This window comes from Neodiprion pinetum, chromosome 6 (genome assembly GCF_021155775.2).
Source record: "Neodiprion pinetum isolate iyNeoPine1 chromosome 6, iyNeoPine1.2, whole genome shotgun sequence".
Classification (NCBI taxonomy): domain Eukaryota; kingdom Metazoa; phylum Arthropoda; class Insecta; order Hymenoptera; family Diprionidae; genus Neodiprion; species Neodiprion pinetum.
The window spans coordinates 5952280-5968761 of NC_060237.1; the positions used below are offsets into that span (position 1 = coordinate 5952280).

General features: G+C 42.0%; 2 protein-coding genes across 7 annotated transcripts in view; both read left to right on the plus strand.

Annotated features, from left to right (window-relative positions):
* Nucleotides 1-11390, plus strand: part of LOC124221410 (uncharacterized) — a 99871-nt gene extending 88481 nt beyond the window's left edge. For all 4 annotated transcript variants that reach the window (XM_046631389.2, XM_046631387.2, XM_046631386.2 and 1 more), the window contains exons 4-8: nucleotides 6608-6836; nucleotides 7136-7301; nucleotides 7437-7715; nucleotides 10218-10639; nucleotides 11119-11390. In XM_046631389.2, the coding sequence (XP_046487345.1) occupies nucleotides 6608-6836; nucleotides 7136-7301; nucleotides 7437-7715; nucleotides 10218-10639; nucleotides 11119-11260 (1238 nt within the window). In that variant the 3' untranslated portion in view covers nucleotides 11261-11390. The remainder of the gene's footprint in view (nucleotides 1-6607; nucleotides 6837-7135; nucleotides 7302-7436; nucleotides 7716-10217; nucleotides 10640-11118) is intronic.
* The window catches only part of TpnT (Troponin T, skeletal muscle), an 82516-nt gene that overhangs the window by 10359 nt on the left and 55675 nt on the right, over nucleotides 1-16482 (plus strand). The window lies entirely within an intron of this gene.

A 16482-nucleotide genomic window follows, 5' to 3' on the forward strand; every position in this document is an offset into this window, starting at 1 on the left:
CACCGTTAATTAACTTATCAATTATCCGCTTGTCATAGCCGATTTTGCCGCAGTGAACGGCGAACGGGAAAACGGATCTCCTGCGAAAAATTCTTCCGATTGCGGAGAACAAATTGGATATTGAAATGGACCTACGCCTCGTTCCGTATCTTCAAAGACGCGCATCCAACGAACAAGGTCACGAGGTCAAGTTCGTTTTACATCTTGTCCGACAGGTGATTTCTTCAACATTTTTTCTCCTCGCGTCTCTCGGCTGCCGGCTTTCGCGGTACACCCTGTCAATATTTCAGCATTGATCGAGGGGCGCGTTTTTTTTTTTCAACGGACATCCGAAGCGGGCAATCCCCGGAGTTCTGCCCGCGGTCAAATCTTATTTTTTTCCTCCGATTGTCTCGCTCTCTGATCCGATTGACGCTGTCGCGTCCGATTATGGTATCGAAAATGGAATTTGCGAAGAGTTATTGCTTCTGGAATTCGGAAACGTCATTTATGTCCGAACCCTGTGGAACGATCTTTACTTTTATACGAAATAACTGTTGCGCACAGCCACGTCACGTCCAACTATAGATACGTCTTATACACGTACGTATACCGATTTTCCGTCTGGTCCGACTTTGATTGATCGACTATTACTCGACGCCTAAAAGCTGCGTGGTAGGTTCATTCAAAGGGGCGATTCATTGAAATCAAAGTCGCGTATAACGCACGTACTCTGATCATTCTGTTCCCGTACTTTCCGTTTCCCTCTCGCTGCCATTCCATCTATAAAATACCGCGATATTTTAATACACCAAACATTATTCTTCGAGCGACGCGTAGAAAGAAGACAAATATTTGTAGTATATATGCGAAGGGAGGTCCGCGAGTTTTTCTCGTGCCGAAATTTATAATGTATAATATGTACCCGGTCTGTTTTCGGAAGCATATTGGCGACCGATACGACACGGGAAAGAAAAATTTGCCTGCCGAGATCGAGTCGCGATTGCGCAGGATTCGTGAGTTATAACCTCGCCCGGTGTTTCAAACCTAACGCTAAAAATCCCCCCCCCCCCCCCCCCCCCCCCCTAATTGGACACCGGAGTCAAGATATTATTGATTTCCCCGTCGAATATCAGCGATATAATATCCTCGATTCGAAACGCGTCACCTCGAGGCTCTGTATCGAGTTTCGGCCTAATCCCGGTTACCAAATCGCCAGTCACATTCACACCCAGTCGTGAAACTGCGGGGATATTTCGAGGAAGATAAGCCACTGCTAATCTCGGGACAATACCTTACGCCGGATTTAGCTGCTTCATCTCCTCGAGATGTCTTCCTCGATCCTCCGATTCACTCTCCGACCGCCGCAGAACTATAGGGCTAATGACGGGTCACCCGTCCGACGATAATCGGCTTTGTACTAGACTCGTCGTACTCGACGTTGACTACCAGTTGCCACCGACTCGGTTTGTGCTCGCTAATCTACGAGCTATCCGATGTTTTATCCACTCCGGCTTTATCCTTCTTGTCGTTTCTCGTTGCGTGTTTCCTTTTTTTTTTTTTTTTACATTTTTGCGAACAAAACCGCGGTACGTTAGACGAAAAACGGGCGTTCAAAATGTGCGAAAAGAGATAGAAAAAAAGAATTCTGTGCATCCAACCACCGTGTCTTTTCTCTCCCTGTTTTCATTTCTCACCTTTATGATCATAATTTCCTCCTTTGCACCGAGGCGCCTGGGAGAAAAATTCATATCGAATAACTGCGAGTCGGACGGAGAGATTAAAGTCATTTTTTTGAACGTGCCTTGCCGAAAATTCCTTTACTGTTTAAAGAAAAACGTATTTTCTCTTTCGTTTATTTAACAGAACATTTTTCATCGATTACTTCTTTCCGAGTTTTTTTTTTTTTTTTCTACTTTTAGTCGATCGATAAAAAAAAATTAATCAATTCGTCTAAAGCTCAACGAAATTGTTTGAAAACAGAAATTAGCCACAAACACAACCTTTTTCTTCTCGAGTGCAAGATATACGCGAATGTGTGAATCTCAATTTCAGAATATTGATCAAAACGTACAGTGAATTCGATTACAAGTATAAGTTCCATACATCTTCAAAAATACCCTGTTAATGTAGCCTGTAGTTACGATCTTGTTCATACCTCTACTCACCTGTGCACACGGCTCAATTAAAAGTTTCCCTTATAATTTATAACGTTGCAGCAGCTCCCCGGGCGAAACTCGACAACAATTTATCGTAAATATATCATTACACAATTTCGCAATATCATCAACTTGGCAAAAAGCTCAACTTATACCTACACTGTTAATTGTGACGCCGTAATCGGCCCGTATAATTTCTCCTGCAACAAAATTTGGCAAATGTTTTCCCGAAAAAAAAAAAAGAAAAAACAATAAAAGTGTAGTAATTTCCCGCCAATCAAAGAATAATTACTAAATTTTCTTCAATCTCGAAAAAATGAAGGTAAAACTTCGTACGATGAAATACGTGATTTGACTTTGAGTGAATAAAAATGACGACACGCTGGTACAAATAAATGACAAAAATCTTTAGCTCGACTCGGCAACCCATCGGCAGCATCGTCGAGGTTTCTTTTTAAAAGTCCAACCCTGCGCCACCGTCCGCCGGTTCATCGCGGAATTTGGACCTCCGGTTTCACCGTCGTCGCGCCGTCTTCCTCGGCGAACCCAACGTGACCTCAACGCGGGGGACCGAGAGAGGCGGCCCATAACGGGGGCTGCAGTAGGCTCGGGAGGGGAATCAATACGCGAACACGGGCAGAGGAGAGGCGGCCTCCCGCAGCGGCGGCGAGCCGTCAGGGCGCCAGGTCGGGAGGTCGCCAGGATGAACCGCCGCCGCCGCCAAGACGGCTGCTGCAACCCGGTTCCGCCGGAGGCCCTGACCCTCCGAGTTACGTCACGAACCCTGTCCGCAGACGATGACCCGAGGTCAGAGAGCGGCTTTTTAAAACACCAAAGGGCTGCGAGTGCCGAGGGATGGAATATTTTGTTCGCTTCGTCGCGAATTACCTACCGGTCTTTTCTTTTCTGTTCGTTTTCTTTTTTCTTTTTTTGATTTTCTTTATTTATTTGAGAAAAATTTTGGTCCGCTTCAGCTGCATGGTTGTTTTTTTTAGTCAGAGCGAATCGGCTCGTCACCGGAAACGAGAAAGAATCTGTAAAGGAACTGGTTACTTCACTTTTGCATTCTATCTCTGGGGGACTACGGTGAATACTATGAACCCAAAAACGTTAGGACCGGATCAAAGACAACAGAGTTCAATCCTTTTGAACGTTATAATAATTAAAGCTTTTCCTAAATCAGCGGCATTTTACCGTTAACTGTTGCGTCCGTCGAATATGCTCAGATTCATTTCTACTGCACGGCAGGCATGTTGTCAAATTAACGTTCACTGTCATTGCCGCGAATCACAATGCTAGAGATTTTTTATACGGTTTCTGTCTCTGTCCCTAAGTTTTGATGCGGACTGTGTGGTGGCAAGGCTATTCATCCTCAAGCGTATTGTAGAAATCGTTGGAGTAGGTTGCAAGTTTCGTAATTTTTTTTATCGTCGTTTAAAAATTTTCCAAATAACTTGTAACCCTTGTAGAAAATCGAATGTTTTGCAGGCTTTAGTGGGCTTTAATACCATTGGCTTAATGTATATTCTACGACGGTCAAACCCTCGTTCCTTTCATTTCCAATGATAAAAAACGAAACATCACTCTGATATAAAATTTTGCTTAATTTGACTTGAAAATACAACGGTAATTCGTTTATACTTTGAGACAAAACTGAGCTAACAGAATGTTTCACAACGACACACACATGCGGCTCTTCGAATTACGTACATTTTCTTTTTAGGTACACAGGTATTCTCTTAAAACCGAGGGTATTATTGTTATTATTTTCATTTTTGCAAACGAGGACGAGGTGTGGGTTGAAACAAACAGCGTCGTTACATGGAGAATTTTTGGGGCGCGCGCGGTGCTTGTTCAGCCCTTGGTGCGTATAATGCGGGGTAAAAGTAGCCGCGAGGGTAAAAGCACTCGACGTTTCGTTGCGGCCATGATGAAATATCACGAAACCGAATCAGCCCAGGGGCTCTGCTCCTGCATCCGGTACGGTGCACGGCTCCTGCTGCTACCTCTCATCGTACAGTCGTCAATATTTTGACGCAGTTGAACAGCGGTTCCGGGCATCGTCCAGAGGCGCGTTAAAATCCCACATCGGTGTAAATCGATGTATCAGAGGACATTAGTGGGTAACGAAATTTGACGGACAATATTGATGTATGAGAATTGTCGGTTTTTCATTTCTCTGTGAAAAGAGATGCAGCTTTGTAATTGGTACAGCATTGTCCCTGTTCTGCGCGAAACGCGAATCACAATTTTTTCTTTTTGCATACGTAATGTAGAAATATCATCGTAAAACGACTCGAATTTTTAATACGCAATGCAAATGAGCCAGGGTGACAAAACGTGACAAATTGAATCGACTAGGTATATATTGAGAATTGGGTCTTTGCGCGTGCGAAAAAATTTATTCGCGAATAAAGCAGAAGAATCTGAAAATAATTAGGTAGCATTCGTTCTTTTATCGATTAAATGAAAATAAAAACAAATACACCGGATTGAAAACGTCAAAAATATTACCTCATCCATACTGACCCAATCTCTCAGCTGGATGTATCAGAAAGTCAGCGAAATTAAAACAAAAATACGAAACAGAAAAATAGGGCCCGATTATTTTTTATGTTTCTCTGCTTCGTAAACGTTATATAAAAATTAAATTATTTATTTATTTATTTTTTTTTTTTCTAGTAAAAACTTAATCAAGTAAGAGCCGAAATAAGGGAGTGAAATTTTGGTGCTTCTCTCGTCTTTAAGCGTCTGGATTTCCATCCATGTTACACGCTGCGAATTACACGGTCGTATTACGGTTGTAATCCACCTCTGGTGATATTACTCGACCCCGTAAAGGATCAGGATCGGTTTCGTACGCCGAGTGAATATCCCCTCGTTCCGCTTCTTCAGCCTTGGCGCGAAGCTGCGGAGTAAAAAATTTAGGTGAAAAAGCTAGAGACGGTGCGAAGGCGGAAAAGCGGGAACCTGCACCTATTCGGTGTTCTTTATTTTATTGTGCGTGACTAAGAGGAACCGGGAATGGAGAGTGCTAGAAGTGTGCCCGGACAAAGCCTCTGCAAAGAGAAAGAGAGAGAGAGAGAGAGAGAGAGGGAGAGAGAGAGAGAAAGAGAGAGAGAGAGAGAGTACCAATGGGTGGAAACTATCGATTGGCTGTTTGTCGCCTTGCGGTGTTTATTTTTTCTTATTATCATATACATTTTTTCACTCATCCATTCACCTTGCTTCTCATTTTTTCAATCGTTAGTTACTGCCGTGGCAAGAGATCTCGACGGAACAATTCGCTCCTTGATTTTTTCCAGTCCTTCAATCTTTGATCGATGCGAAGTGCCGGAAGCAAGGGGCACCCTCGAGCCCTGCACGGTATCGACTACTTCCACTTCCGCTCTATCTTTGCCTTCTTTCCATTCTCGTCTCCGTCGCCTCCCCAGCTCGATCTTGAACTATTTACTTCGTTTAATTTCAGGTCTTTCGGTAGCTCATCAACCGATCAAGAACAAATCGTGCTATTACATTTGGTCATATTAACGTTACGTCCGATCGTCAATCTGATGATTGCTATAAAAACACCGTGAATAAAAAATAACGATAAGTCTACGAGACGCATAATAAAGTTTCACCGTTCGCACGCCGCAAACTTCTTAATATCTTCTATACCGGGTCATGCCTGGTGGCTGGGGGTTGATAAAATGGCCATTCGATCCCTCGGCTTCCCCCCGACGTTCCTTCCGTTTCCGTTTTTCTCCACCGACCTGGCATATCTGCCACTATTCCCTCTCCTCCCGTCGGTTATATATACACAGCTGAGATTGACGCGTTTGTTTTCCCATTCCCCACTCGACGTCGCTCCTCGATTTTAATCTACCGTGATCCAGGCTCCGCGACGCGACGCGTGTGTCACATTGTATCGTATACGTGTACGCGATATCTACATTTGCGGATGTATGGGAACGAGGATCGATAGACAAGTGCTCTCCGGCACACTCTAACTATTGCGGATGATGTACGCGGCCGTTTTACAGTTACTCGTAAACCACGTAGCTGGAAATGACTCCGGAGGAGATTTGACAACGACAAAGATTCCAACGACGGTTTGCGAGTCGCGTTTGACCTGCATTTGGAACTTGGTCCATTATTGCAGGAAGGCAGGAAAGCACGTTGGGTGGCAAAAAAAAAAAAAAAATTACCCCACTATTCTAACCGAGCGATATTTAATTTCGAGCGACCTCTTTCCTTGTACTTTTTCCTGTATATCGATTCGATGTGAAAAAACTAAAACCTCACAGCTTGCGCTAAGTTTTCTGTACTCATTTAATCGCGCAATTGACCTGGAACCATCTGCTGCAGATCGCTTAGCCTCATCTCCGAATTCATTCCCCGCAATAGCTCATTTTGGAATTGCTAATCGTCGCCAGGTCGATTGTTACTCGTTATTTATTCGGTGCTTTTGTATTTTTTACTTCCAGGGATGGGGAGCGTGGGTAGCAACGCGACGGGGACGACGGGGCCGTCGGCGACGACGATGGGATCACCGAAGGTGGCGTCGGTCCCAGAGCCGCCGCCGACCCTCAGCGAAAGAGAACAGCTCAAGATCGAGTTCTACAAGACTTACGACGTGATGACCGGCGTTCGCATCGCCGCTACCCTCGGCGGATTCTTCGGTCTGATGGTCATACTCGTTGTGTATAAAAGCAGGTACGGGAACCCCGTCTTCTTAATATTCCGTAAACGATCGATCGACGCATCGAGATTGTCCGACTGAAACCAATCAAAACGTCACCACATCCGACCGAAGCTACATTTTCGTTCCACTCAACTCCAGCGGATGGGCAACCGGAGCTGCGCTTGTATTCCTACATGCGTATTGAAAAGTCAGCTTCCGTTGCCTGTCTTCTGGGGTTCGCAACGAGTGGTGAGTTTCGCAGGAAAACTCTCGGCACGAAGAGAAACGCTCGTTATATTCTCCCAATTATCTTCTTCTCCCCTCGATGCAGATGTAAGTCCAGCAAGCAGCTCGAGGACCCTCAACTCACGGCGGCTGCGGCGGCTGCCGTGGCGGAAGCCGAGGCCGAGGAAAGGGCGCTTGCAGCAGCCTTGGAGGCGATCGCCAGGTTACCGCCAAGGCCGGACCGCGGGCCGAGGCGCTCCTTGTGCGTCGAGGTAAATCCAGTTCATTCTCAGCCAGTCGGTACAATTTCTCGGCAGTAACCTCCTCGACGAGAGGTGGGAGAGTTTTGAAAATTTTTTAGTAAAAAGCGGGCAAGATACACGAAGGCTTTGTAATATCTTCCACAGGCGAGCTCGTCGCGCGCTGCCGCGGTTCCGAGGTTTGCGTCGGTCGGCGGAGGCGGCGGATACGACGCTCTTCTTGCGCCCCCGATGCGACATCCACGGTTAGCAATTTCGGGCGATCATCGTCGCTGCAGTTCCGTCACCTGCAGCAGCACGGCAAGTAGCTACCTCGAGCGAAGAGGATCCGCCATGACGATGCCATGCCTTCCACCGCCTTCTAGGTTCCCCAGGCACGCCGCTTACGACGAACCCTGGGATCTCTACTACCCGATCGACATCCAGGTGAGCCCTCCATTTTCTGGTTCCACTTTACATCTATATCGGTGGACAAGATAAGGGAAGCTTATTCGACGGAAGGAATAAGCCTCTCGCTTTTTTTTTTCTTCAGGGATACTATTTCGTGGGCGAATCAGGGTAATTAGATAAATGCGCCTGCGTTTATGCAATTCGGAGCACAATCTAACGAGAAGCGCCTGCATTTCGGCAACTCGGTGTACATTTTACAGATAGGCATTTGTTTCACGGTTAGACGATTCGGTGGAGAGTGGAGGAGTCGGTCGATCGTGAACAATGAGACGAATACCGATTGGTAGGATGTAATTCGTGTTGTCGAAGTGTAGGCGGATTTTGTTGAAGTGTAGTCTAAATTGCATAAACGCAGGCGGGTTTGTCCTACGTTAAATTGGCCATCTGATATTTCCATGAAATAACCGAGGATACGCGTGTACATTGTTATAAGGCTTCGACATTCCACATCCTCGTCGAACCGAGACACAGTGTTGGTGTAATGTAAACTTGAAAGCAGATTTTTACCTACTTTGCAATCCGGAGGATTTGTTATTGAAAAATTCCCGCCTTCAGACATTCGGATTTAAGAAGTTTAAAAACATCGCGAAGAGAATTTCTGTCTCTATTTCCTAGCGGTGGACCAGTCGCTCTTTATATGTATACAGCCCAGTATAGAATGTCCCCATGGAACATGGAATGCGATGAAAAAAAAAATTCCGCAAGCTTTGCTCTCTGTGCAAATAACGTGCTTTGGTTCCATTTTGTCGCAATATTGCGGTGAGAATTTAAACGCGTTATGAGAAAGAAAAGAAAAGAAGAAAATTAAGAAAACCACGTCGTTAAGATAATCCGAATACTTCGTATCTCTATAGATATCCTTCTGCTAAATCTCTCAATTCAGAATAAAAAATTCGGCCAATAATTATAATCTATATTCTCGCTCAGAGATTATACTTGGCTTTGAATATCCGTATTCTAGGGTATTTTCTCCTGACTTGGTTAATCTCATTCTAACCGACCAAAACTTCCCCTGTACAAGATAGGCGTATAAAAAATTGTTAAGAAACTTAAATTGAGTTACCCACCCTCAAACTTTACGTACGTCTCGCTACAATTTGTTAGAAAACCAGGGTATAAATATACACCGTGAGGCGCCAGAGTGGAACTTCCGCTTCGGTTGATATCAAGCCGGAAATATCATCCGGAGTCCACGAGTCTCGGTCCTGCAGTTTCACGTCACAAACTTTTTTCCCTCGTTATACTTCGTACGAAACGTACCTCGTAAAATAGCTTCGACGCTCAGACTGTAGAATTTCTGGGAAATTGAATCAGTTCGGGGCTGTTACGAATCGGGATAAGCCAGTTATATTTGATTAAATTTTCCGCATTTGGAGTTTGTTCACGAGATATTGACATTTCATTACAATAGTGGCCCAATTTGTATAATTACAGAGATTTGTCTTGTATAGATATCAGTTTGAGAGAGATCAGCTAAATTATAAAAATCCTTGTACATACAATTATATGTGAGTTTTGTTCCGGCGGATAAAAATTTTACACCACACGTCACTTTGAAAAATATTCGACCATGTTCGAGGTTTGTCTTATATAAATGTGAGTTCTGGCAAACTCTGCTCGAATCATACAAAAGTTTGACAAATTTCACGTGAAACGAGTAAAATTCGCATATGATTTACAAGGATTTTCATGGAGACAAGTTACAGACTTTTTACCAGTTTAATACAAATGTTGTACAAACATATGTACGGACTCTAATTGAACAGAGGATAAATTGCAGAATTTGTACCGGAACGCGTGGAATTTAATCATTCCATTATGAAATAGTCGTACATTGGGTCACATTATTATATTCGTAAGCTACGAAGATCTTTTTAAACATGTAAAGACGGAAAACAATGGATTCGTTAACAAAACCTTTGATTCCGATACACGATTTGAAATCGATTCGTTTCATTTAATTGTACAACGATTCATGCTATTCAGAGGACTGTTTCTTATTTGACATTCAATTCGTTATTGCCATCGGTTGTTCAAAATCAACACAGAGCAACGTTGAAAAACTAAATTAATCACTTAAAAGTGGTTGAATTGTAAAAATAAGCTTTTCGGCAAAAACTTGGAAAACAATCTTAAGAATAAAACGAACCATCCTAAAGTGAAAGCGAAACTACTAATCTTTCTTCGTAATTTTGAAGCGATTTGAAACGATGAATCGATAACCAAGCTTTTTTCATTAACGGCTCGAGTATTTTCCATTTTTGCGCTTTCAGTGAGACCTCCGTGTGTGATATTACCTTACGAATATAATACAACTCGATAAATGCGATATATTTCCAAAGCTGCCCAATGTTTTCAAGTTCGCGACTTGACCCTGAAATATCTAGGACGGTGAAAAATTCGCCCCCGTCTCTCGATCCTCCGCCCCACCGTCCCACCCCCCATAAATCTCTCCTCTCCTTTTGCCAAACGCTGCAGGTGATCCAGCCGACCCCCGACATGTCCCCGTGCGGAAGCGAGGCTGGCCTCTACGCCGGGGCGATGGGAATGGGTCCCCCGGGTCGTCGGGCGCCCTTGGCTTCGATGGGTAGCGTCGACCCGCCCGACCCGGACTCCAGGTCACTGGGTTCGGATTCGGTCTTCCTCGGCGAGGAAGAGCTCGACGTTATGCGGGAGGACTGCGAGTGCCTCGACACCGAGGACGAGGTCTCGGGCTTCTCGACGGACTCCGACACTCCGGGGCCGAGCTGTCGACGATTCCTGAGGGTTCCACCCAGGCGGAGACAGCTACCGGAAAGATGGGACGGCGCCGCTGGTTGCGTGCCCAGGCGACGAGCCAGCGCGCCTCCGAGACCCTGTAGAACCTGCCTTACGATCAGCGCTTCCGTCGAGACGCCGAGGTGAGGTATACCGAGTATTTTACGTTCCATGTCTTTCAAATTCTTTTCTTTCAACGTGCAAGAAGCTCCTTGTTTCGGGGGTTGATCATTCCGCGTCGCAGCTTCGTTTCTACACACTCGACTTCGCCGTTCGAAGTTACTCGCACAATTTACATATGTGAAACAAGGTGCGAATTAAATTTTGTTTTCTAACTAGGGCGCAGTAGAGTTTGAAATAAAAATTAAACTTTCATTCTGTTTCCCCTCAATTACGTAATACAAAAATGTTACTTCTGTTCCAACTGCCTAACTACGTGAAAACACAAATGCGCACGATTTTAAATAACGTCACAGTATGGTCAACCCCCCTTCGTTGTTTAATTATAAAATTGAGAATCTTACGAGGGAAAAATCGCCCGTGAAAATTAGCGTTGAAGTAATGAACAATGTGAAGAGAATGTGTAATACTGGGAAGAAATGGAAGACGTTGATATTGTCAGATCGCCGCCCACGGCGTCAACGACGAGCAGCAGCAACAGCACCGAGTCGCCGCCTCACACACCCCCGATAGAGCTGAGGCATCGGCCCCCGGTAACTCTGCCATCCGCGCCGCCCGCCTGGTCCCAGGAGACGCTTTTTTAATTACATTTATTCGTGCACAGGCAATTCGCAGGGTTGAATTTAGGCTACGTACAATATCTCTCGCAGTCGATACGACGCACACGATTTACCCCTCTTTTGTATTACGTGTATATATATATATATATATATATATATATATATATATATATATATATATACACAGGCACATGGTATGTACGATACATCGATGCGATCATGTTTTCCTGAATTCAGATATTCGGGATGAAGAGAAAATGATGTAGAAAAAAAATTAAAACCGGAGGGTATTGTAGGACGAAAACGAACGACAGACGGACGAAATTGTATCGCTCGCAAATGGCGGAGAGGTAAAGAGATATATATTTCAATTGTTATTTTTGATGGGAAAAAAATTTGTTTCTTTTTTCAAGCTATTTTACCTTTTTATGAAAAATTTCGCCCTATTGTCGCAGACTTCGCCTCCCTGCATTAACTGTACGTAAATTCGATCCTGCAGGATATTTTCAAATACGTATAATATGTGTAGATACATTACATACATTACATACGCATATATGTGGGGATGGCCTGTAGGGGTAAATGCTAATTGAATTCAGCCCGAACAAATTCCACGCTCTATACGCATACATATAGGTATATATTTTTCTTCCAACTATGCGTACAGCCGCTATCTGGGGTGAAAAAAACTTTCTTCGGTTAAAAATAAACTATAGGTATGAAAATATACGCTTGTATTTTTTTTTTATAAAGTACCCGCCTGTACCGATGAAAAAATGTTCATCACGTAGCTACCCGTATGATTGAAACTTCGAGATAAATTTACCGGAATACCACAGATTATGTTACGCCGAGAAAGAAGACGGATATAAAAAACACATCCCTTGTTGTTGCTCGGCGAAGAATTGAATTAACGACAATGACTTTATACTTTGGGTAAATTCGTTTCGTCCGTAAAGAGAAGTATATATGTTGATTAAGCCACAGTTTCACCCGACTTCACGCGTAATAAGATTTTCTTGAAAACTTGGCCACCCTCACTGTATATATAATCATTTAGCGTCGTTGTTCAAGACTGTCTAACGAAATAATATTGTATAATGTGTAATACGTAGCGGCATTGAAACGAAGTGAAGATAATTTGTTAATGCTGAAAAATGTGGGGGGGGAGAAAATGAGAAAAATTGAATAATCGCCATGAAACAGCATTACTATGCAATAAACCGTACACTAATATTACATTACGCAATTAACGCGATACACGCGACACACCAACACCGGTTTTCTCATTTATCTATACCCGGATGATTGAATCGTTGCGATGAGGTCGCAACACGTGAATAATTCACAACACTGAGAGAAATTTTTAGTTTCGGTTAACGCTCAGTCCTCAACTATTTTCATTTTTTACCAGAATCGAAAATTATTTTTATGGCTGTTACCGGAAAGTCTACTATCCGTTACTGTTCTTTCTCATTACGATCACTGTTACTATATTTTCTTGTAACTGTTGCAAAAATTTAATGCTTGTGCAAGAATAAATTGACGTCAAAGCCTTGTTTAACTAAAAAAGTATAGTAAACCTCAGAAGCTGATTTTGCGTTGCAGTTATCAAAAAAAAGATCGGCAATAGCGCAAAATTGTTACGTGTACCACGTTTTTCGTAATTCCAACAATTTTTCTAGTTACTGTAACGAATGAAATTTTTCTCATTGCAATCCACGCGCATAAACGCAAGTGCACATAATTATGCGAAAAATATTCGCGTGCTCTCACAATCAGCTCTGTCATTTTAACAGGTGATTATTTAAATTCTTTCTTTTTCATTCTCAACTTTTCACCCGCGTCGCTTGAAAATTTCTTTGCATTGTCGAACGCGTGGGAATCCCGCAACTTTTGCACGAAGGGAATCGAGCCGTTATAACCGCGACAAGTTCGACTGGCGCAAGCACAATTCGGCTGAGGCTAGTCGGACGCGGGTGTCCCGGAACTATTTTCAATAATGCCGACATCGGGTGGAGCATAAAGAGCTTCTGGGATTGGGGCGATGCGGTCCTTGGGTTAAGAAGGCTTACCACCCTCTCAACCCCCGCAACGCGATTCCGCGTCGGTTGGAATCCAAGGGTGAGGAGCTGTTCGGTATTGGAAATATTTGATATTGCGACCGTGCTCTCGTCTATCCGGAATAGGAATTCCCGTCTGTTATATAGATTCCCACACATACCGCGCTGATAACAACGATAAATTTCATCCGCGACAAACGAATCCCTTACATTGTGCACAAATTTTCACCAAGTTCTCCGCGTTGTTCATTTTCGCTCCCCTAACTTTCGAAAAACGAACAAAGAATAATAATGATAAGAAAAAAGGAAAAGAAAATTATGAAATAGGAAATAGGGCGTATGATCCGCAGATTTTACGCCTCCCGTTCCATCGACTGTCTGGTCTGTTATTGATGCACATAAATTCCCTCCTGAACACATCGCTAAACTTTCCCCGCGATCCATTAGCAGCTTACGACTTGCGTGTTCCACCTTTTATAATATTATGTATGCATCTCGCTGCGTGTTATATTTATAGTTGGGTATAATGTGTACAAGGCACGTTATACGTTACGGGAAATTCAAAAGCCAACTTGTAAAGGTATTTCTTTTTTTAAATTTAAATTGTTTCTTTCTTTCCCCGTGTAATCCATCGACACCGCATTTAAAGTCAGCAACAATTTTACCGCAATATGAAATTTCCTTGAAAGAAGATCGGTGAAAACGTTTGAATTTCGAAAAAGCTGTTGTTCCGAAAGAAAGAGAGTGCATTGATCGGGCATCGGATCCAACACAAATACAAACAGACACTTGATATAACACGACGAAATATTCCTGCAATAAATGAATTGATGGTGTGTAATATATAAATGTAAGAATAAACTTGTTTAGGATGGGGAGAAACGAGAATAAAAGTAATAATATTGATAATATTAATATGAAAAACAAAAGAAAACAAATCACTATAATATGGAAATAAGTAATTATTTTTGTACAAACGTGATGATAATCAAAGCCGTAAACTCCCAGGTTGGGCTGATACGGTAGCCTATTTATAATTTTTTTAGATAATAATAATAATAATGAAAATTCGATACATGACATATAATATATATATATCTAACTATATAATAATATATATATATACACACACGATACGTATGATATACATATACATGTATACATGACGTGTAATATAGAAAGTAAAAAGTAATATGATATAACGTACTAATAAAAAATAATTCCCATATAGCTAAAGTATATTACAAACGCAATGAAACACGTATAGAGAGTTGTGTCGATTCCTTAATGTATGATTTCAATGAAACAACTATAGCGGTCAGTGTAAATCGTGTAATTATGTAAATCGTAAGTTTCAATCCGTGTTAAAAAAAAAAAGAAGAAATTGCGCAAGAAGTGTTGGAATGCACAATCGTATAACGTACGTAATGAACGGCGATTCGCGTATTATTATTATTATAATGTAAATACACAACGTATATGCGTATGTAAAGCACAGAATATATATATATATATATACACACATTCGTATAGACATATGTAACCGCAAGCATATTATACACATGGAGGTACCTGCAGCAGCGTATTAACTCGGATGAATATGTACATATACGTTATACATATATGAATGTACCGTATATTGGATCTATTTGTGTATCTTGTAAATTGGGTGTATAACTGTATGTGTCTGTAACTCTTCGTATAGTAGGTACTATGTACTGTTTACATCAGAGAGTCCAACCACACGATTCGACATTCCAAACTCTCGATTTCATCATCCGATAATCTTCAAGCTGATCTCTGACCTGAACGCGGGGTCGCGGACAGATTGCGTCGCGAATATTGCAAGATTTTTCACGTTTCTTTTTTCTTTTAATAGTTTTGTTTCACTGGTCAAGGAATTGTTCGTAAAATTTTGAAAACGCGAAAGATGTGATTGTTTTAGGATTAATTCGAGATCAGGTTTAACGAGTCGATGATTGGCTCTCTCTGTCCTAATATTTTCATTTCCGTTTATGAATTTTTTTTTGTATTATATACGTGTAAAACTCAAAGTGAGAAACAGAGATATATTATATGAAAAGAAAACTATTGTTCTATAGTGAGATATGTTTGAACGATAATGATAATACTATTGTAAAACGTGTAGTTAGGTGTAAATATTTATAAAAATGTGAAATTAATTTAGTCATATAACGTTAATTAATCCGAAAATCGAAAACGCGACAATTGTAACTAAGCAAAACAATCAGAAATACTAAGAAAAAAGGAAACACGCAGGAATCAAGCAAACCGAAAGAAGATAAAAATCATACCTCTAAAATACGCGAGTCTCACCTTATTCATCGCCAATATTCTATAATTTTAATAAACTTTTTTTTCACCCCAAAGTGATTTCAGATCTTCAATTTGCCATATCGACGAAATTGCGATAAAATAACTGAGAATACTTGTAATCCATGTAATAAACCGCAACTTCATTACGACCACCATCGTATGAAGGTGTAAATTTCGCTGCATCAGATCGCATATCCTGGAAATTGAAATTTGGAATTAATTTTCCTACTTGCAATATATTATACATAGGTATGTATATTCGCGCAAGCTGTGCGCAAGCTGTGCAAAGTTTTCGCGCGCATATTTCGCACGGCCTTCTCGAGTCGTCGCGCCAACCTAAGAGTCTGCCACCACCACATTGTGTGTACACGCCATATCTGAAACATGTACTATTAATACGCGTTATGCATAGATATATACCGCGCGATTCGAAACTCACCGTCTTACAGCTCAGCGGAATTTGCGTGATTTATTTTTGCCCTCGTAATGTAGGTCTGCAAAAAAGAAGGAACGGAAAGAAACGTGTCTTTCGCATCTCGCTGTCATCGTCGCGCATACGCATAATATATATGTTGTAGACATTGAACACGTACAAAAAAACACACATAGAAGCATGCTCAATTAATTGGCCTGGCCTAGAAAACGTGAACGGTAAATTCACTTGTTATTATCTCACGTATGGAAGAAAGGATAGAAAAATTTTTAACTTTTAAGTTAAAAAATCAGGAATGTCCGATGTCCTCGTACACCTACACAGTATACCTACATCTAGATATAAAATGAAAACGAGAAACGTTCGACTGCGGATACTCTGACGAATTTATATGACTTTCTCGTAATCTGTAC